Consider the following 21,134-nt stretch of genomic DNA (forward strand, 5'->3'; position numbering starts at 1 on the left):
CCCCCCGGTGAAACCGGAGCCGCTGTCGCGGGGGTCGCGCCCCACCCCCACCCCCTGCGGCCGTCACTCAGCGCCGAGGTCGCCGCGAATGTCGCGACCTTCATGGGGGGGGATCGGGTTACCGCGGGGGGGGGGCAGCGCCTACAGACCCCCCCTGAGGGGGGGAACACACCCAGCGACAGCCCCCCCCCCCCCCCCCCCCCCCCCAAATCGGGACATTAGGGACCCCCGCGTTTGGGGAGGGGGCTCGGAAGGGCGCGGCCTGCAGGGGGCGCTGTGGGACCGGGAGGCGCTCAAGCTCCGCCCCCTCATGAATATTTAACGAGCGGATAGTATTCCCCGCCTTTAGCTCCGCCCCTTTATGAATAATTATCGGTTAAATAGCCTGAGTGAGGAAGTGGAGGCGTGGCTTCGTTTAGGCCCCGCCCCCTCATTAATATTGAATCACCCCCGCGCTCAAAGCCGCCGGGGCGCCGCTGCTGCCGCCGTCCCCGGCCCGGAGCCCCCCCAGAAATCCCCCAGGACCCCTCCCCAAATCCAGAGCTCCCTAGGAACCCCCCCCCCGAAAAATCGGAGCCCCCCAAAATTCGGAGCCGTCCGGACCCCTCCAAAACCCGGATCCTCTGGATCTCCCCTAGCCCGGATCCCTGCGGACCCCTCGGATCCCCCCCCACCCCTTAAAGCCCCCCTGACTCTCCAGAGACCCCCACCCCGATTTGTGTCGCCATGTCGCGACCGGCTGACGGACGCGGACCGGCGGCGGCAGATCAGCGTGCGGGGCCTGGCGGGGCCCGAGAACGTGGGCGAGCTCAAGAAAAACTTCAACCGGCACCTGCACTTCACCTCGTCAAGGATCGCAATGTCGCGACATCCCGCGACTACTACATGGCCCTGGCACACACCGTGCGCGACCACCTGGTGGGCGCTGGCTGCGGACGCAGCAGTACTACTACGAGAAAGACCCCAAGGTGGGCGTTCGGGGGGGTCCTGCGGGGGTTTGGGGGTCCTGGATGGGTCTGGGGTCTGCACACACAGCAGTACTGCTACAAGAAAGACCCAAGGTGGGCGTTTGGGGGGTCCTGGGGGGATTTGGGGGTCCTGGATGGGTCTGGGGTCTGCACACACAGCAGTACTGCTACGAGAAAGACCCCAAGGTGGGCGTTTGGGGGGTCCTAGAGGGGTCTGGGGGCTGCAAAACCAACAGTGCCACCATGAGGAAGAGCCCAAAGTGGGGGTTTGGGGGGTCCTGGGGGAGTTTTGGGGGTCTTGGAGGGGTCTGGGGTCTGCAGTGCCATGATGAGGAAGAGGCCAAGGTGGGGGTATGAGAGGTCCTGGGGGTCCTAGGGGGCTTTTGGGGGGTCCTAGAGGGGTTTGGGGTCTGCAGAACCAACAGTGCCACCATGAGTAAGAGGTCAAGGTAGGGGTTTGGGGGGTCCTGGGGGGGTTTTGGGGGGTCCTGGAGGGGTCTGGGGTCTGCACACCCAACAGTGCAGGGCTCTGCACCTTTTAGTTATAACTAAAGGACCCCAAGGTGGTGAAAAAGGGGGTTCTGGGGGGGGGTCCTGGATGGATTTTGGGGATCTTGGGGGGCTCCATGCCCAACAGTGCGACTGTGACGACCCTAATTTAGGGGGGTCACCAGGAATGGTGGGGTGGGGGCTGTGGGTTTGTGGGGGTCGCAGCTCTGGGAGGGGGAGATTTTGGGGGTGCAAGTTTGGGGGGGCATTTTGGGGGTACATTTTGGGGGGAATCAGGACTGGGAGGGGTGGTTCTGGGGGTGCATTTCGGGGGGGTGTCCTGGGGGTGCAAGTTTGGGGGAGATCAGGACTGGGAAGGGGAGATTTTGGGGGTGCATTTCGGGGGGGGGCTCAGCACTTGGGGGGTTCTGGGGGTGCATTTCGGGGGGGGCTCAGCACTGGGGGGGTTCTGGGGGTGCATTTCGGGGGGGGGCTCAGCACTTGGGGGGTTCTGGGGGTGCATTTCGGGGGGGGCTCAGCACTGGGGGGGTTCTGGGGGTGCATTTCGGGGGGGGGGCTCAGCACTGGGGGGGTTCTGGGGGTGCATTTCGGGGGGGGGCTCAGCACTGGGGGGGTTCTGGGGGTGCATTTCGGGGGGGGGCTCAGCACTGGGGGGGTTCTGGGGGTGCATTTCGGGGGGGGCTCAGCACTGGGGGGTTCTGGGGGGGCTCAGCACTGGGGGGGTTCTGGGGGTGCATTTCGGGGGGGGCTCAGCACTGGGGGGGTTCTGGGGGTGCATTTCGGGGGGGCTCAGCACTGGGGGGGTTCCTTTCCCCCCCCCCATTCCGGTTAAATTTATCCTGACCTTTCCCGCCGCCCCGGCCCTGCCATTTAATCCCGACACCGGATAGCGGGGGGGCGGCGGGGCCGGGGGGGGACCCGGGGGGCGCGGGGGTGTCCGTGACCCCCGGTGACCCCCGGTGACCCCCCCTGACCCCCCGAACCCCCTTTTAGCGCATCTATTACCTGTCCCTGGAGTTCTACATGGGGCGCACCCTGACCAACACCATGGTGAATTTGGGGCTCCAGAGCGGCTGCGACGAGGCGCTCTACCAGGTGGGGGGGATTTGGGGGGGTCTGGGGCGGTTTTGGGGGGCCGGGGAGGGGTCGTGGGGGTCCGCAATGCGGGGCTGTCCCCATGGGGTGTGGTGGGATTTGGGGAGGGGGATTGGGGGGACACAGAGGGGACAGCGGGGAGAGGGAGGGGGATGGGGACTTTTTGGGGTGTCCCCCTCGGTTTTGGGGGTTTCCCCCTCGGTTTTGGGGTGTCCCCCTCGGTTTTGGGGTCCCTCCCAACCGCTGCTGTGTTGTCGCCGTCGCCAGCTCGGGCTGGACATGGAGGAGCTGCAGGAGATCGAGGAGGACGCGGGGCTGGGCAATGGCGGCCTGGGGCGGCTGGCAGGTGCGGGGGGGTCCCCAAGGGGCCGGGGGGGACCCCACAATGTCCCCGGTGTTGTCCCCGATCCCCGGAATGTCTCCGATTGTCCCCAGGATTGTCCCCCCGTGTCCCACTCCCGGTCACACCGGGATCCCCCCGGGACGCTCCTGTCCCCCCCCCCGCTCCCATGTCTCCATGGTGTCCCCAATGTCCCCGGTGGCATCTCCCTGTCTGTCCCCAAGCGTGTTTGCTGTCCTCCATGGGCCCCGCTGTGTCCCCCCAGTGTCCCCAGTGTCACTCCAGTGTCCCCCCAGTGTCCCTGTACCACCCCGATGTCCCCAGTGTCCTCCCAGTGTCGCTGACCCCCACTGTCCCCTCAGTGTCCCCTGTGTGCCCCAACTGTCCCCATGTCACCCCAGTGTCCCGTGTCCCCCATGTCCCCAGCCCCTGTCCCTGTGTCCCCGGGTCCCTGACCCTGTCCTTGACCCTGTCCCCAGTGTCCCTGACCCTGTCCTTGCGTCCCCAATGTCCCCAACCCCTGTCCCCATCTCCCCAGTGTCCCTGACTGTGTCCCCCTGTCCCCATGTCCCCAGCGTGTTTCCTGAACTCCATGGCCCCCCAGTGTCCCCACTGTCCCCAATGTTCCCAACCCCTGTGCCCATGTCCCCAGCCCCTGTCCCTGTGTCTCCAATGTCCCTGACTGTGTCCCCAGTGTCCCTGACCCTGTCCCTGCGTCCCCAGTGTCCCCAATGTCCCCAGCGTGTTTCCTGGACTCCATGGCCACGCTGGGTTCCCACAGTCACCAATGTCCCTGACTGTCCCCAATGTCCCTGATGGTGTCCCCAATGTCCCCACTGCCCCCACTGTCCCCAATGTCCCCACTGCCCCCAATGTCCCTGACTGTCCCCAATGTCCCCACTGTCCCCATGTCCCCAGCGTGTTTCCTGGACTCCATGGCCACCCTGGGTCCCCACTGTCCCCAATGTCCCCACTGTCCCCAATGTCCCCACTGTCCCCAATGTCCCTGACTGTCCCCAATGTCCCCACTGTCCCCAATGTCCCCACTGCCCCCACTGTCCCCACTGTCCCCAATGTCCCCACTGCCCCCAATGTCCCTGACTGTCCCCAATGTCCCCATGTCCCCGTGTCCCCAGCGTGTTTCCTGGACTCCATGGCCACCCTGGGTCTCGCCGCCTACGGTTACGGGATCCGCTACGAGTTCGGCATCTTCAACCAGCGCATCGCGGGGGGGTGGCAGGTGCGGGGGGTCCTGGGGGCGGGGCAGGTGTGGGGAGGGGTCTCTGGGTGGGTTTCAGGGTGGGGAGGGGTCTCCGGGTGGCTTTGGGGGACTCAGTGTGGGTTTCGGGGTTTTCGGGAGGGTCTCTGAGTGGGTTTTGGGATGGGGAGGGGTCTCAGGATAGGTTTTGGGGTGGGTTTTGGGGTTGGGAGGGGTCTCTGGGTGGGTTTTGGGGGGGTTCTCTGGGTGGGTTTTGAGGAGGTGGGGCTTGGGGAGGGGTCTCTGTGTGGATGTTTGAGGTGGGGAGGGGTCTCTGTGTGGATTTTGGGGTCCCTGTTTGGATTTTGGGGTTTTGGGGGGTTCTCTGGGTGGGTTTGGAGGAGGTGGGACTTGGGGAGGGGTCTCTGTGTGGATTTTGGGGTTTTGGGGATTCTGGGGATTTTGGGGAGGGGTCTCAGGTGTGCCCCGCCCCCAGGTGGAGGAGGCCGATGATTGGCTGCGCTACGGGAACCCCTGGGAGAAGGCGCGGCCCGAGTACACGATCCCGGTGCGCTTCTACGGGCGCGTGGAGCACGGGCCCGAGGGGGCGCGGTGGGTGGACACGCAGGTGAGGGCACACCTGGGATACACCTGGGCACACCTGGGCACACCCCTGGGCACACCTGGGCATGGGGGGCACACCTGGGATACACCTGGGTACACCTGGGCACACCCTTGGGCACACCTGGCACACCCCTGGGCACACCTGGGTACACCTGGGCACACCCTTGGGCACACCTGGCACACCCCTGGGCACACCTGGGATACACCTGGGTACACCTGGGCACACCCTTGGGCACACCTGGCACACCCCTGGGTACACCTGGCACACCTGGGCATGGAGGGCACACCTGGGACACGCCTGGGCACGCCTGGGCACGCCTGGGCATGGGGGGCACGGGCCTGAGGGGGCCTGGTGGGTGGATATACAGGTGAGGGCACACCTGGGCACAGCTGGGCATGAGGGAGCAACCTGGACACGCAGGTGAGGGCACACATGCGGCACACCTGGGGCACACCTGGGCATGGGGGGCACGGGCCCGAGGGCGCCCGGTGGGTGGACACGCAGGTGAGGGCACACCTGGGGGCACCTGGGCATGGCTGGGCACACCTGGGGCACGCCTGGGCACACCTGGGGCACGGCTGGGCACACCTGAGGCACGGCTGGGCACGTGGGTGAGGGCACACATGGGGCACAGGTGTCACACAGATGTCACCAGGTGTCACACCCTGCGCACACCTGAGCCCAGGTGAGGACGTGCTGCAGCTCGGGGGGGCTCTGGGCATTCAGGGGGTGCCCCTTGCACACGCGTGTGTCACCCGCAGGTGGTGCTGGCCCTGCCCTATGACACACCTGTGCCCGGGTACCGCAACAACACGGTGAACACGCTGCGCCTGTGGTCAGCGCGCGCCCCCAACGACTTCAACCTCAAGGACTGTGAGTGCCCCCTCCCCAAAATCCATCCCTGAACCCCAAAATCCAACCCCAAACCCCAAAATCCAACCCAAAATCCATCCCTGAATGCCAAAATCCAACCCCAAATCGACCCCTGGCACCCCAAATCCCCCCAAACCCCAAACCTGCCCCAAAATCCATCCCTGAACCCCAAAATCCAACCCCAACCCCCAAAATCCAACCCCAAATCCACCCCAAAATCCATCCCTGAACCCCAAAATCCATCCCAAAATCTACTCTTAATGCCAAAATCCAACCACAAACCCACCCCAGCACCCCAAAATCCACCCCAAAATCCATCCCTGAACCCCAAAATCCAACCCCAAACCCCAAAATCCAACCTAAAATCCATCCCTGAATGCCAAAATCCAACCCAAATCAACCCCTGGCACCCCAAATCCCCCCAAACCCCAAACCTGCCCCAAAATCCATCCCTGAACCCCAAAATCCACCCCAAAATCCAACCCCAAATCCACCCCAAAATCCATCCCTGAACCCCAAAATCCAACCCCAAACCCCAAAATCCAACCCAAAATCCATCCCCGAATGCCAAAATCCAACCCCAAATCGACCCCTGGCACCCCAAATCCCCCCAAACCTGCCCCAAAATCCATCCCTGAACCCCAAAATCCAACCCCAAACCCCAAAATCCAACCCCAAATCCACCCCAAAATCCATCCCTGAACCCCAAAATCCAACCCAAAATCTACTCTGAATGCCAAAATCCAACCACAAACCCACCCCAGCACCCCAAACCCGCCCCTAAATCCATCCCTGAACCCCAAAATCCAACCCCAAATCAACCCCCGGCACCCCAAAATCCGCCCCTGAACCCCCAAATCCACCCCAAAATCCATCCCTGAATGCTAAATCTACCCCTGAACCCCAAAATCCACCCCCGGAACCCAAAATCCATCCTGAATGCCAAATCTACCTCAAACCCCCAAATCCACCCCTGAACCCCAAAATCCAGTCCTGAACCCCAAATCCATCCTGAATGCCAAATCTACCTCAAACCCCCAAATCCACCCCTGAACCCCAAAATCCAGCCCTGAACCCCAAATCCACCCCCAGTTCCTCCCCCAAACCCCAAACCCACCCCCAACCCCCAAAATCCAACCCGAATCCACCCCTGAACCCCAAATTTCCACCCCTAAACCCCAAAATCTACCCTTGAACCCCAAAATCCCCCCCTGAACCCCAAAATCCCCCCCTGACCTCCTCTGTCCCCCCCAGTCAATGTCGGGGGGTACGTCCAGGCCGTGCTGGACCGAAACCTGGCCGAGAACATCTCCCGAGTGCTGTACCCCAATGACAACGTGAGAAATTGGGGGGTCCTGAGGGGTCTGGGGGATCTTGGGGGGTCCTGGGGGAGTCTGGGGGGGTCCAGGGGGAGTTTGGGGGGGTTTGGGGGCGCTGGGACCCCCCAAACCTGGCCGAGAACATCTCCAGAGTGCTGTACCCCAATGATAACGTGAGAAATTGGGGGGTCCTGAGGGGTCCTGGGGGGCTTTGGGGGGTCCTGAGGGGATTTGGGGCGCTGGGAACCCCAGGGGAGCAGGGGCACCCCCAAATCTGGCTGAGAACATCAAAAAAACCCAAAAATACCCCAAAAATAACGTGGAGGGTCCTGGATACCCTCAGTTTCTCGAGGGGGTTTGGGGTGCTATTTCGGGGTCTCACATGGGGACACCCCCATTTTCTCCAGGGGGTTTTGGGGTGCTATTTCGGGGTCTCACATGGGGGCACCCCCAGTTTTCTGAGGAGGTTCGGGGGTGCTATTTCGGGGTCTCACGGCAGCGCACTCCCAGTTTTTCGAGGGAGATTTTGGGGGCTGTTCTGGGGTCTCACATGGGTGCTCTCCCAGTTTTTTGAGGGGGTTTGGGGGTCCTGTTTTGGGGTCTCATGAGGGGATTTGGGGGTGCTATTTTGTGGTCTGACAAAGGGTTTTGGGGGGCTGTTTCGGGGTCTCACAGGGGATTTGGGGGGCTGTTTCGGGGTCTCACATGGGGACACCCCCGGTTTTTCAAGGGCAAGGAGCTGCGGCTGAAGCAGGAAAGGTTTGGGGGGCTGTTTTGGGGGTGCTATTTCAGGGTCTCACAAGGGGTTTTGGGGGGCTATTTCGGGGTCTCACAGGGGGTTTTGGGATGCTGTTTTGGGGTCTCACATGGGTGCACCCCCAGTTTTTCGAGGGCAAGGAGCTGCGGCTGAAGCAGGAAGGGTTTGAGGGGCTGTTTTGGGGTCTCACAGGGAGTTTTGGGTGCTGTTTTGGGGTCTCACGAGGGGATTTGGGGGCTGTTTCGGGGTCTCACGGAGAGGGGACACCCCCAGTTTTTCGAGGGCAAGGAGCTGCGGCTGAAGCAGGAATATTTCGTGGTGGCCGCCACGCTCCACGACATCGTGCGCCGCTTCAAATCCGCCAAGTTCGGCAGCCGCGACCCCGTGCGCAAATCCTTCGAGAGCTTCCCCGACAAGGTGAGCCCCGAAACGCCGCGGGGACCCCCCAGAAACCCCTGTGGGACCCCCAAATTCCCCCCGATTTAACCCCTTCCCGGCCGTGCAGGTGGCGATCCAGCTGAACGACACCCACCCCTCGCTGGCCATCCCCGAGCTGATGCGGATCCTGCTGGACGAGGAGCGCCTGGGGTGGGACCAGGTGGGCGCTGGGACCCCCAAACAAAACATCCCCCGGGGACCCCAAAACCTTCCTGGGGACCCCAAAACTGCCCCCAGACCCCAAAACTGCCCCCAGACCCCAAAACCTTCCTGGGGACACCAAAACCTTCCTGGGAACCCAAACGCTTTCTTGGACCCCAAAACCTCCCCCTGGGACCCCAAAACCTTCCTGGGACCCCTCAAACTTCCAACACAGTTTCTCATGATTCTTCCCTCTATTAAACATTAATTCTATTTAATTAGTAAACAATCATCACATCCAACACTGATAAATTGATTTTAACCCTTTAAATCCCCCCAATGGCAGGCGTGGGACATCACGGTGTGCACCCGCGCCTATAGGAACCACATTCTTCCTACAAATAAACAATAATTATATTTAATTACTAAACAATCATCACATCTAACACTGAAATCATGATTTTAACCCTTTAAATCCCCCATCCCAGGCGTGGGACATCACGGTGCGCACCTGCGCCTATAGGAACCACATTGCTCCTACAATTAAACAATTGATTTAATTACTAAACAATCATCACATCTAACACTGAAATCATGATTTTAACCCTTTAAATCCCCCCCATGGCAGGCGTGGGACATCACGGTGCGCACCTGCGCCTATAGGAACCACATTGCTCCTACAATTAAACAATTGATTTAATTACTAAACAATCATCACATCTAACACTGAAATCATGATTTTAACCCTTTAAATCCCCCCCATGGCAGGCGTGGGACATCACGGTGCGCACCTGCGCCTATAGGAACCACATTCTTCCTACAAATAAACAATAATTATATTTAATTACTAAACAATCATCACATCTAACACTGAAATCATGATTTTAACCCTTTAAATCCCCCCCATGGCAGGCGTGGGACATCACGGTGCGCACCTGCGCCTATAGGAACAACATTCTTCCTACAAATAAACAATAATTCCACTTAATTATTAAACAATCATCACATCTAACACTGAAATCCTGATTTTAACCCTTTAAATCCCCCCCATGGCAGGCGTGGGACATCACGGTGCGCACCTGCGCCTACACCAACCACACGGTGCTGCCCGAGGCGCTGGAGCGCTGGCCCGTTCACCTGCTGGAGTCGCTGCTGCCGCGGCACCTGCAGCTCATCTACGAGATCAACCAGCGCTTCCTCGATGTGAGATTGGGGAGGGGGCAAAACGGGGGGGGTCCCGGGGGTCCTCAGGGCTGGGGGAACCTCGGGGTTTGGGGGTACAGAGGGTGTGGGGAGGTTGGGGGGTGTTGGGGGTGACATTGGGGGCAACATGGGGGGAAATTCCTGCCCGGTTTGGGGGTGAGTTGAGGGGGAATTGAGGGGGGGTCTCCCAATAGTCTGTGCCCCCCCCCTCCCTCCCCCCACTCCAGCTGGGTGATTTTTGGGGGTCTCAGGGGGGTTTCTGGGGGTCTGGGGACGCTGTGGTGGTACTGGGGGTGGCATTGGAGGGGTCTCAGGGCGTCTCTAGGGGGTCTTGTGTTCCTGGGGGTGACATTGGGGGGGGGTCACTGTGGTGTCCCTAGGGGGTCTCTGGGGGTCCAGTGTCCCTGGGGGTGTCCCTGAGATGTTCCTGGAGGGGATCTCTGGGGGGTCTTTGGGAATTTGGTGTCCTTGGAGTTGTCCCTGAGGAGTCTCAGGGGTCCCAATGTCCTTGGGAGTTGTTCCTGGGGGGGTCTCAGGGGGTCCTGATGTCCCTGAGGAGGGGTTTCAGGGGTGTCCCACGGCGGGTCCCAGGGTCCCAATGTCCCCAGTGGGGTCTCAGGGCTGTTCCCCAAGGGGTGGGTCCCAGGGGGTTCCGATGTCCTTGGGAGGGGTCTCAGGGCTGTCCCAATGTCCCTGAGGGGGGGTCTCAAGGGGTGTCCCAATGTCCCACGCATGGGCCCGGGGGTCTCGGGGCTGTCCCTTGGTGGGGGGGATCTCGGGGGTCCCCAATGTCCCTGAGCTGGGGTCCCAGGGGTCCCAATTTCCCTGATGGGGGTCTCATGGCTCTCCCCAGGGGGGTCTCAGGGCTGTTCCTGGGGGGTCTCAGGGCTGTCTCTAGGGGGGCTCCCAGGGTTTCCCGATGTCCCCAGTGGGGGTCTCAGGGCTGTGTCCGATGGGGGTCTCGGGGGTTCCAATGTCCCTGATGGGGGGTCCCAGGGGTCCCCATGTTCCCGATGGGGGTCTCGGGGGTTCCAATGTCCCCAACGGGGGTCTCAGGGATGTCCCCAGTGGGGGTCTCAGTGCTGTCCCTGGGGGGGATCTCGGGGGTCTCAGGGCTGTTCCTGGGGGGGTCTCAGGGGTGTCCCCAATGGGGGTCTCAGGGGTCCCCATGTCCCTATTGGGGGTCTCAGGGGTGTCCCTGGGGGGTCTCAGTGCTGTCCCTTGGTGGGGGGGATCTCGGGGGTCCCGACGTCCCCGATGGGGGTCCCAGGGGTCTCAGGGCTGTCCCCAGTGGGGATCCCAGGGGTCTCAGCGCTGTCCCCCCGCCCCCCCAGCGCGTGTACGCCCAGTTCCCGGGGGACCTGGAGCGGCTCCGCCGGATGTCGCTGGTGGAGGAGGGCGCGGTGAAGCGCATCAACATGGCGCACCTGTGCATCGTGGGCGCGCACGCCGTCAACGGCGTGGCCGAGATCCACTCGCAGATCCTCAAGGACAGCGTGTACGGACACCCCAAAACCCCCCAAATCACCCCAAATATCCCCAAACCTGAGATCCACTCGCAGATCCTCAAGGACAGCGTGTACGGACCCCCAAAACCCCCCAAATCACCCTAAATATCCCCAAACCTGAGATCCACTCGCAGATCCTCAAGGACAGCGTGTACGGACACCCCAAAACCTCGATGTACCCATGCCCCGTGTCCCCGTGTTTCTGTGTCCCCCCACTGTCCCCATGTCCCCTCGATGTCCCCATATCCCCATGTCCCCCTGGTGTCCCCGTGTCCCCGTCCCTGGGTATTCCTGTATGCCCCAGTGTCCCCCCATTTCCCCAGGCGTCCCCTCCATGTCCCTGTGTCCCCTCAGTGTCCCCATTGTCCCCGTGTCCCCCAGGCGTCCCCTCCATGTCCCCGTGTCCCCCCAGTGTCCCCATTGTCCCCCAGGTGTCCCCTCCATGTCCCCGTGTCCCCCAGTGTCCCCATTGTCCCCGTGTCCCCCAGGTTTAAGGATTTCTACGAGCTGGAGCCGCACAAGTTCCAGAACAAAACCAACGGCATCACCCCGAGGCGCTGGCTGGTGATGTGCAACCCCGGGCTGGCCGAGGTCATCGCGCAGGTGGGGGGGACTGGGGGGACTGGGGGGGACTGGGATGGACTGGGAGGGGAATGGGAGGGACTGGGAGGGACTGGGATGGACTGGGGGGGACTGGGAGCACTGGGAGGGACTGGGATGGGAATGGGATGGGCTGGGATGGACTGGGATGGACTGGGGGGAACTGGGATGGACTGGGAGGGACTGGGAGGGGAATGGGATGGACTGGGATCACATAGGATCACCTGGGCTCACCTGGAACAGACTGGGACGGACTGGGGCTCACTTTGGACAAACTGTGAGGGACTGGGATGGGCTGGGATGGGCTGGAACTGAGTGGGACAGAGTGGGAGAGACTGGAATAGACTGGGGCTCACCTGGGAGGGACTGGGACAGACTGGGATCACCTGGGACAACCTGGGACAGACTGGGATGGACTGGGGCTCACCTTGGACAAACTGGGACGGACTGGGACAAACTGGGATGGACTGGGGCTCACCTTGGACAAACTGGGATGGACTGGGACGGACTGGGACAAACTGGGATGGACTGGAATCACCTGGATCTCACCTGGTTCTCCCTCCCCAGCGCATCGGGGAGGATTTCGTGTCCGACCTGGACCAGCTGCAGCGGCTCCGCGACTTTGTGGACGACGAGAGCTTCATCCGGGACGTGGCCAACGTCAAACAGGTACGGGGGGCTGGGGAGGGGTCCCGGGGGGTCCCAAAAGGATGGGGAGGGGTCCCAAGAGGCTCTGGGGGGGTCTCAGCAGCCCCTCCCCATCTCAGGTGATCCAGGGCACACCTGGACCAGGTGTGGGGGGTGCAGCTGGAGCTGCTCATGGGGGGGATTTTGGGGGGGATTTGGGGGTCCCAGGGGGCTGGGGGAGGTCCCAAAAGGATGGGGAGGGGTCCCAAAAGGATGGGGAGGGGTCCCAAGGGGCTATGGGAGGGTGTCGGCAGCCCCTGCCCCTCTCAGGTGAACCAGGGCACACCTGGACCAGGTGTGGGGGGCGCAGCCGGTGCTGCTCAAGGGGAAATTTGGGGGCTCCGGACCCACTTTGGGGGAATTTTGGGGGGGTTCTGGGGGTCCCGGGGGGGCTGGGGGGGGGGTCTCAAAAGGACGGGGAGGGGTCCCAAGGGATCTCAGCAGCCCCTCCCCATCTCAGGTGATCCAGGGCACACCTGGACCGTTCAGCTGGAACCACTTGGGGGGAATTTGGGGGGGCTGGACTCACTTTGGGGGGGATTTTGGGGGACTCTGGGGGTCCCAGGGGGTTTGGGAGGGGGTCCTCGAGGGCTGGGGAGGGGTCCCAAGGGGCACTGGGGGGGTCTCATCAGCCCCTCCCCATCTCAGGTGATCCAGGGCACACCTGGACCAGGTGTGGGGGGTTCAGCTGGAACCACCTGGGGGGAATTTGGGGAATTCGGGGGGTCCGGACCCACTTTGGGGGGAATTTTGGGGGGGCTCTGGGGGTCCCGGCCGCGCCCCCAGCCCCTGTTTGCCCCCTCCCCGAATTGCAGGAGAACAAGGTGAAGTTCGCGGCGTACCTGGAGAAGATGTCGGGCGTGAGGGTGAACCCGGCCTCGCTCTTCGACGTGCAGGTGAAGCGGATCCACGAGTACAAGCGGCAGCTGCTCAACTGCCTGCACATCATCACCCTCTACAACCGTGAGTGGGGGTCCCCGAAACCCCCCCGGCCCCCTCCTCATTTGGGGAGAGCCCCCCGAAATCCCCCAACCCCAAAAATCCCAAAAATTCCCCCAAAAAATTCCCCCAAATCCACCCAAGAACCTGCGCTGGGACATCCTGGGACACCCAAATTCCTGCACATCATCACCCCCTACAACCGTGAGTGGGGGTCCCCGAAACCCCCCCGGGACCCCTCCTCATTTGGGGAGAGCCCCCCGAAATCCCCCAACCCCAAAAATCCCAAAAATTCCCCCAAAAAAATCCCACAAATCCCAAAGAGAATCTGTGCTGAGACCCCCCCCAGAACCCCCAAATTCCTGCACCTCATCACCCAATACAACCGTGAGTGGGGGTCCCCGAAACCCCCCCGGACCCCTCCTCATTTGGGGAGAGGCCCCCGAAATCCCCCAACCCCAAAAATCCCCAAATCCCCCCCCCCCCCAAAATCCCACAAATCCCCCCCAAAATCCCCCAAAAACTGCACTGGGATCCCCCAAAATTCCCCAAATCCCCCTGGGACCCCCCCAAAATTCCCCTAAACCCCTGGGACCCCTCAAAAATCCTTCTGGGACCTCCCCAAAATTCCCGGATCACTCTGGGACTCCCCAAAATCCCCTAAACCCCCAAAATCCCCCAACTCCCCCAAGAAAACCCACACTGGGACCCCCCCAAAAATCCCCAAATCCCCCCGGGACTCAAAAATCCTTCTGGGACCCCCCCTAAAATCCCCCAAATCCTTCTGGTACCCCCAAAATCCTCCTGGGACCCCCTCAAATCCTTCTGGGCCGCCCCCCAAATCCCCCTGGGACTCCCCCAAATTTCCCCCGAACCCCTCGGGGACCCCTCCCCAATTTTGGGGGGTCTCCCTTGACTTGTGGCCCCCCCATTTTGGGGTCTCCCCCCAATTTTAGGGATCAAGAAGGACCCCGGGAAACCTTTCGTGCCCCGAACCATCATGATCGGGGGCAAGGTCAGGGGGATTTGGGGTCTTTAGGGTTTTGGGATTTTGGAATTTTGGGGTTTTTTTGGGGTTTTGGGGTTTGGAGTTTTGGGATTTTGGAATTTTGGGGTTTTTGGATTTGGGGTTTTTGGGAATTTGGTGGTTTTGGGGTTTTGGGCGTTTGGATTTTGGGGGTTTGGGGTTTTGGAGGTTGGGGTTTTAGTATTTTGCAGTTATTGGAGTTTTGGGAGTTTGGGGTTTGGGGGTTTTAAGATTTCTGGGATATTGGGGTTTTGGGATTTTTGAATTTTGGGATTTGAGGGATTTTGGTGTTTTGGGGGTTTTGGGGATTTAGTTGTTTTTTTTTTTTAATTTTTGGGATTTGGGGGTTATTGTGGAGTTTTGGGGATTTGGGGGTTTTGGGGTTTTAGGATTTTGTGGTTATTGGAGTTTTGGGAGTTGGGGTTTTGGGTGTTTTAAGATTTGTGGGATTTGGGGATCTTGAGGATTTTGAGTTTTGGGATTTTGAGATTTTAGGGATTTTGGGTTTTTTGAGTTTTGGGATTTTGAGGATTTGGGTGCTTTTTTGGGTTTCAGGGGCTCCACTTGTGCTCAGAGTGGGAATTTGAGGGGCTCCATTTGGGTTTGGGGTTTTGGGGTTCCTGGTGTGTGCCAGAGCTCTCTGTGTGTGTGTGGGGGGTCCCTGAAGGTTTTTGGGGTCACTGAGGGTTTTTGGGGTGCCCCCCAGGCCGCCCCCGGGTACCACATGGCCAAGATGATCATCAGGCTGGTGACGGCCATCGGGGACGTGGTCAACCAGGACCCGGCCGTGGGCGACCGGCTGAGGGTGCTGTTCCTGGAGAATTACCGGGTGTCGCTGGCCGAGAAGGGTGAGCACCCCAAAAACACCCCAAATCCCCCCAAAATCACCCCAAAAACCTGCCCTGAACCCCAAAAACCTCAATGAACCTGCCCTGAAAGCCCTGAACCCACCCCAAGATCCTCAACCCCTCCGCGGGTGCTGTTCCTGGAGAATTACAGGGTGTCGCTGGCTGAGAAGGGTGAGCACCCCAAAATAACCCCAAAATCACCCCAAAAACCTCCCTGAATCACCCCAAAAACCTCCCTGAACCAACCCAAAAAGCCCTGAAATCACCCCAAAATCCCCAATCCCCCCTGCAGGATCCCCTGTATCCCCCGGTATCACTTCAGTGTCACCAAATATCCCGATTGTCACCTGATGTCACCCCAATGACCCCCGATACACCCCAATATCACCCCAATACACCCCGATATCCCCCAATATAACCCTGATACACCCCAAAATCCTCCAATATAACCCCAATATCCCCTGATGTCTCTCAATATCACCCCAATAATCCCCAATACACCCCGATATCACCCCGATATAACCTCGATACCCCCCTGATATCACCCCAATATCACCCCAATATCCCCCAATATCAAATATATATCTCCCGATATCTCCCGATATAACCCCTGATATCACCTGATATCCCCTGATATCTCCTGATTTCTCCCAATATAACCCCAATACACCCCAATATCCCCCGATATAACCCCAATATCCCCCGATATCCCCTACTATCACCCCAATATTCCCCGATATAACCCAAATATCACCCTGATATCCCCCAATATAACCCCAATACCCCCGATATCCCTGATACCACCCCCAATACCCCCCAATATTCCCTGATATCACCCCAATACCCCCCTGATATAACCCGATATCACCCCGATATCCCCCGCAGTGATCCCGGCCGCGGACCTGTTGGAGCAGATCTCCAATACACCCTGATATCACCCCAATATCACCCAATATCACCCCGATATCCCCCGATATCACCCCAAAACACCCCGATATCCCCCGATATCCCCTGCAGTGATCTCGGCCGTGGACCTATCGGAGCAAATCTCCAATACACCCCAATAACCCCCAATATCACCCCGATATCCCCCGATATCACCCCAAAACACCCCAATATCCCCTGCAGTGATCCCGCCGTGGACCTGTCGGAGCAGATCTCCAATACACCCCGATATCACCCCAATATCCCCTGTTATCACCCCGATACCCCCCGATATAACCCGATATCACCCCGATATAACCCGATATCACCCCGATATCCTCCGATACACCCCGTTATAACCTGATATCACCCCGATATCCCCCGATATAACCCAATATCACCCTGATATCACCCCGATATCCCCCATTATAACCTGATATCACCCCGATATCCCCCGATATAACCCGATATCACCGCGATACCCCCCAATACACCGCGATACCCCCCGATATCACCCCGATCCCCCCCGCAGTGATCCCGGCCGCCGACCTGTCGGAGCAGATCTCCAATATACCCCGATATCACCCCAATATCCCCTGTTATCACCCCGATACCCCCCAATATAACCCGATATCCCCCCGATATAACCCGATATCACCCCGATATCACCCCGATATCACCCCGATATCACCCCGCAGTGATCCCGGCCGCCGACCTGTCGGAGCAGATCTCCACGGCGGGCACGGAGGCCTCGGGCACCGGGAACATGAAGTTCATGCTGAACGGGGCGCTGACCATCGGCACCATGGACGGCGCCAACGTGGAGATGGCCGAGGAGGCCGGAGAGCAGAACCTGTTCATCTTCGGCATGAGGGTGCCCGACGTGGAGGCGCTGGACAGGAAGGGGTGAGGGGCTGGGTGGTGACCGGAGTGACCACAGAGTGACCACAGAGTGACCGCAGAGTGACCAGTGCAGTGACCAGTGTCCTCAGGGTGCCCGACGTGGAGGCGCTGGACAGGAGAGGGTGAGGGCTGGGGGGTGACCGGAGTGACCCACTGACCACCCCAGAGTGACCACAGAGTGACCAGTGATGTGGGACCAGAGTGACCACTGCAGTGACCATGGCACAGAGTGACCAGTGCAGTGAGCAGTGTCCCCAGAGTGACCAGTGCAGAGTGACCAGTGCAGTGACCAGTGTCCCCAGAGTGACCACTGCAGTGACCATGGCACAGAGTGACCAGTGCAGTGACCAGTGTCCCCAGAGTGACCAGTGCAGAGTGACCAGTGCAGTGACCAGTGTCCCCAGAGTGACCACTGCAGTGACCATGGCACAGAGTGACCAGTGCAGTGAGCAGTGTCCCCGGAGTGACCAGTGCACACAGACTGACCACTGCACAGAGTGACCAGTGCAGAGTGACCAACCCATGGCACTCAGCGACCAACCCATGGCACAGAGTGACCACTGCACAGAGTGACCACTGCAGAGTGACCACCCTGTGCCCCCAGAGTGACCAGTGCAGAGTGACCAGTGCAGTGACCACAGCACAGTGACCAGTGCAGTGACCATGGCACAGAGTGACTGCAGCAGTGACCAGTGCACAGAGTGACCAGTGTCCCCAGGGTGACCACCCCATGGTGACCCGCTGACCACCCCATGGCACTCAGTGACCACCACATAGTGACCAGTGCAGAGTGACCACCCCATTGTGACCCACCGACCACCCCGTGGCACAGAGTGACCACTGCACAGAGTGACCACCCCGTGGCACACACTGACCACCCCTCTGGTCACTCAGGACCCCCAGATACCCCCATGGGCACAAAGCTGAGCAGGGAGGGAAGTCCAGAGCATTTGGGGGAGACCCCCTGAACCCCTAAAACCCCCCCACAAGATCCCTCAAAATCTCCCCAAAAATCTCCCCATAAACCCCCAAACCCCCCAAAACCTCCCCAAACCTCCCTGAACTTCCCCAAACCCCCCAAATCCCCCAAAATTCCCTCATAACCCCCCAAGACCCCCCCAAAACCTCCCCAAAGACCCCCCAAACTTCCTCATAACCCCCCAGGACCTTACCAAAATCCCTCCAAAACCCCCCGAAACCCCCCAAGACCCCCCAAAGTCACCCCAAATCCCCCAGGTACCGGGCCCAGGAGTACTACGACCGCCTGCCCGAGCTCCGCCAGGCCGTGGACCAGCTCAGCTCCGGCTTCTTCAGCCCCCGGCAGCCCGACCTGTTCCGCGACATCGTCAACATGCTGATGAACCACGACAGGTCGCGACAGGAGCCCCGCGGGGCCCGGGAATCGCGATAGGGGCGGGGGCGGCACCAGGGAAGGGGGGATTGGGTTTGATGGGCGATATCGGGGTTTGTATCGCGATAGGAGGGGGGTCACAGACACCTGGACAGGGGGGGTTTGGTTTGATGGGGGATATCGGGGTTTATATTGCAATAGGAGGGGGCTCATGGACACCTGGGCAGGGGGGGTTTGATGGGCGATATCGGGGTTTATATCGCGATAGGAGGGGGGGTCACAGACACCTGGACAGGGGGGGTTTGATGGGGGATGTCGGGGTTTGTATCGCGATAGGGGAGGGTCACGGACACCTGGGCAGGGGGGGTTTGATGGGCGATATCGGGGTTTATATCGCGATAGGAGGGGGGTCATGGACACCTGGGCAGGGGGGATTGGGTTTGATGGGGGATGTCGGGGTTTATATCGCGATAGGGGAGGGGTCACGGACACCGTTTCCCCCCCGCTCAGGTTTAAGGTGTTCGCGGATTACGAGGCGTACGTGAAGTGCCAGGAGAAAGTCAGCGCCCTCTACAAGGTGGGGACCCCTCCCCAAAATCGATCCCCCCCCAAAAAACACCCCCGAAGTGACCCCCCAAAGGGGCACCCCCCAAAAGGGACACCCCCCAAAACGAGACCCCCCCCAAAAGGGACCCCCCAAAATTACAACACCCAACGGGACCCCTCCCCAAAACCCCGGTGAGATTTGGGGGGGGTCCCCCAAAACCCCTGAGGGGGCACAGAGGGGTTGGGGGAGGGGTCTCTAAACCCAAAAGAGATCCCGGGGGGGGGGGTGTCCCCAAAACCCCATGGGGAGGAAACGGGGGGGGGGGGGTCCCCAAATATTCGGGGAGGGGTCTGAGAACAAACGGGAGGACCCCAAAACCCCCATGGGGACACACAAGGGAGGGTCTGGGGGTGGTTTTGGGGCGTCTGGGGGTGCTTTTGGGTGGTCTGGGGGTGTTTTGGGGGTCTGGGGGTGTTTTTTGGGGATCTGGGGATGTCTGGGGGTGTTTTGGGGGGTCTGGGGGTGTTTTTGGGGGTCTGGGGTTGTCTGGGGGTGTTTTTGGGGGTCTGGGGCTGTTTTGGGGGGTCTGGGGGTGTTTTTGGGGGTCTGGGGTTGTCTGGGGGTGTTTTTGGGGGTCTGGGGGTGTTTTTGGGGGTCTGGGGATGTCTGGGGGTGTTTTTGGGGGTCTGGGGGTGTTTTTGGGGGTCTGGGGTTGTCTGGGGGTGTTTTTGGGGGTCCCCCCGCCCTGATTTTCCCCCCCGGGACCCCCCAGAACCAGCGGGAGTGGACCCGGACCGTGATCCGGAACGTGGCGGCCGCGGGGAAATTCTCGAGCGACCGAACGATCGCTCAGTACGCGCGGGAGATCTGGGGCTGCGAGCCCAGCCGGCAGCGCATCCCCGCGCCCGACGACCCCCGGGAATAACGGGGACCCCCCCCCCGGGAACCCCCCCCCCCCCCCCCCGGGAACCCCCTTGAAATTCCGCCCTGAATATCGCACCCCAAAACGCCCCAAATTCACCCCGGGAATTGTGGGCAACACCCACCTTGGAATCCCCCTGAAATCCTCCAAATTCACCCCAAAGCAGCCCCGGGAATAACGGGGACCCCCCCCTGGAACCCCCCTTTGGAACCCCCCTGGGACCCCCTTGAAATTCCTCCCCGAATCCCGCACCCAAAATGCCCCAAATTCACCCCAAAACACCCCCGGGAAATGTGGGGAACCCCCCCTGAATCCTGCACCCAAAATGCCCCAAATTCACCCCAAAACACCCCCGGGAATTGTGGGGAATCCTCCCCGAATCCCGCACCCAAAATGCCCCAAATTCACCCCAAAACACCCCCGGGAAATGTGGGGAACCCCCAAAACGCGAATCCCTCCCTCGACCCCACCTTGTGCCTTCAGCCCCCCCAAATAATAATTGGGGGGGGGTCCCCAACTGCCCCGACCACCTGGGACCCCCCCCAGTTCTCACCTTGCGCCCCCAAATATTCCCTGGGGGGGGTTCAGGGGACCCCCCAAAATTTGGGGCGGTTTTGAGGCAGCTTTGTGGCGATTTGGGGCAAGTTTGGGGCAGTTTTGGGGCAGTTTGGGGCAGTTTTGGGTCAATTTGGGGCAGTTTTGGGGCAAGTTTGGGGCAGTTTTGGGGCAGTTTGGGGCAGGTTTGGGGCAGTTTTGGGGCAATTTGGGGCAGTTTTGGGGCAGTTTTGGGGCTCCTTTGGTTGTTGTAATTTAATTTTGGGGTGGGGGTCTCCCCCGTTCTGCGGGATTTTGGGGTGGGGGCTCTGCGGCATCACGGGGGAGGGGGGTAAATTGTGGGGTCCCAGCCAAAAAACGAATTAAAAATAGAATTAAGATAAATTAAATTAAGCAAAAAAACCACAAGAAACGACAGAAATTTGGTGTTTGTTGCATTTTTGGGGGGTCCCGGGTGAATTTGGGGTGCCAGGGGGGGTTTTGGGATGAATCTGGGGGGAGTTTTGGGGGGGGGTCTGGGGGCGCCTTTATGGCCTCGCCCCCTCCCCAGGGCGGTGCCTCCGTTCTGTTGAACCACAAACCACATCCCCACCCCCTCCCCCGGCCCCACCCAGGAACCCCAAAACCGCCCGGATCCGCCCCAAAACCCGGCCCCACCCCCCCCACCCCCCCATTCCCCTGGGGCACCCCAAAAACTGCCCCGGACCCCCCAAATTCCGGCCCCGCCCTCGCAGCGCCCGACCCGACACGGCCGCAGGAGCAGGTGGGGATGGAATTTGGGGGGTCCTGAGGGGTTCTGGGGGGGTTTTGGGGGGTTCTGAGGGGTCTTGGGGGGGTCCTGGGTGGTTCTGGGGGG

At 60.6% G+C, this 21,134-nt stretch overlaps 1 protein-coding gene across 1 annotated transcript; it reads left to right on the forward strand.

Annotated features, from left to right (window-relative positions):
- Positions 1–361: 361 nt before the first annotated feature.
- LOC131570002 (glycogen phosphorylase, muscle form-like) lies at positions 362–20,443 on the forward strand. The gene is given in 22 exon segments (XM_058822333.1): positions 362–842; positions 845–916; positions 919–968; positions 2,472–2,573; positions 2,841–2,919; positions 4,050–4,153; positions 4,608–4,739; positions 5,498–5,609; positions 6,864–6,946; positions 7,959–8,102; positions 8,191–8,283; positions 9,321–9,467; positions 10,802–10,965; positions 11,464–11,578; positions 12,143–12,244; positions 13,078–13,225; positions 14,158–14,216; positions 14,935–15,076; positions 16,699–16,906; positions 18,140–18,274; positions 18,765–18,831; positions 19,574–20,443. Coding segments are annotated over 22 exon segments (2,892 nt in total). The 3' UTR covers positions 19,727–20,443.
- Positions 20,444–21,134: the final 691 nt, after the last annotated feature.

Source organism: Ammospiza caudacuta, chromosome 32 (genome assembly GCF_027887145.1).
Source record: "Ammospiza caudacuta isolate bAmmCau1 chromosome 32, bAmmCau1.pri, whole genome shotgun sequence".
Classification (NCBI taxonomy): domain Eukaryota; kingdom Metazoa; phylum Chordata; class Aves; order Passeriformes; family Passerellidae; genus Ammospiza; species Ammospiza caudacuta.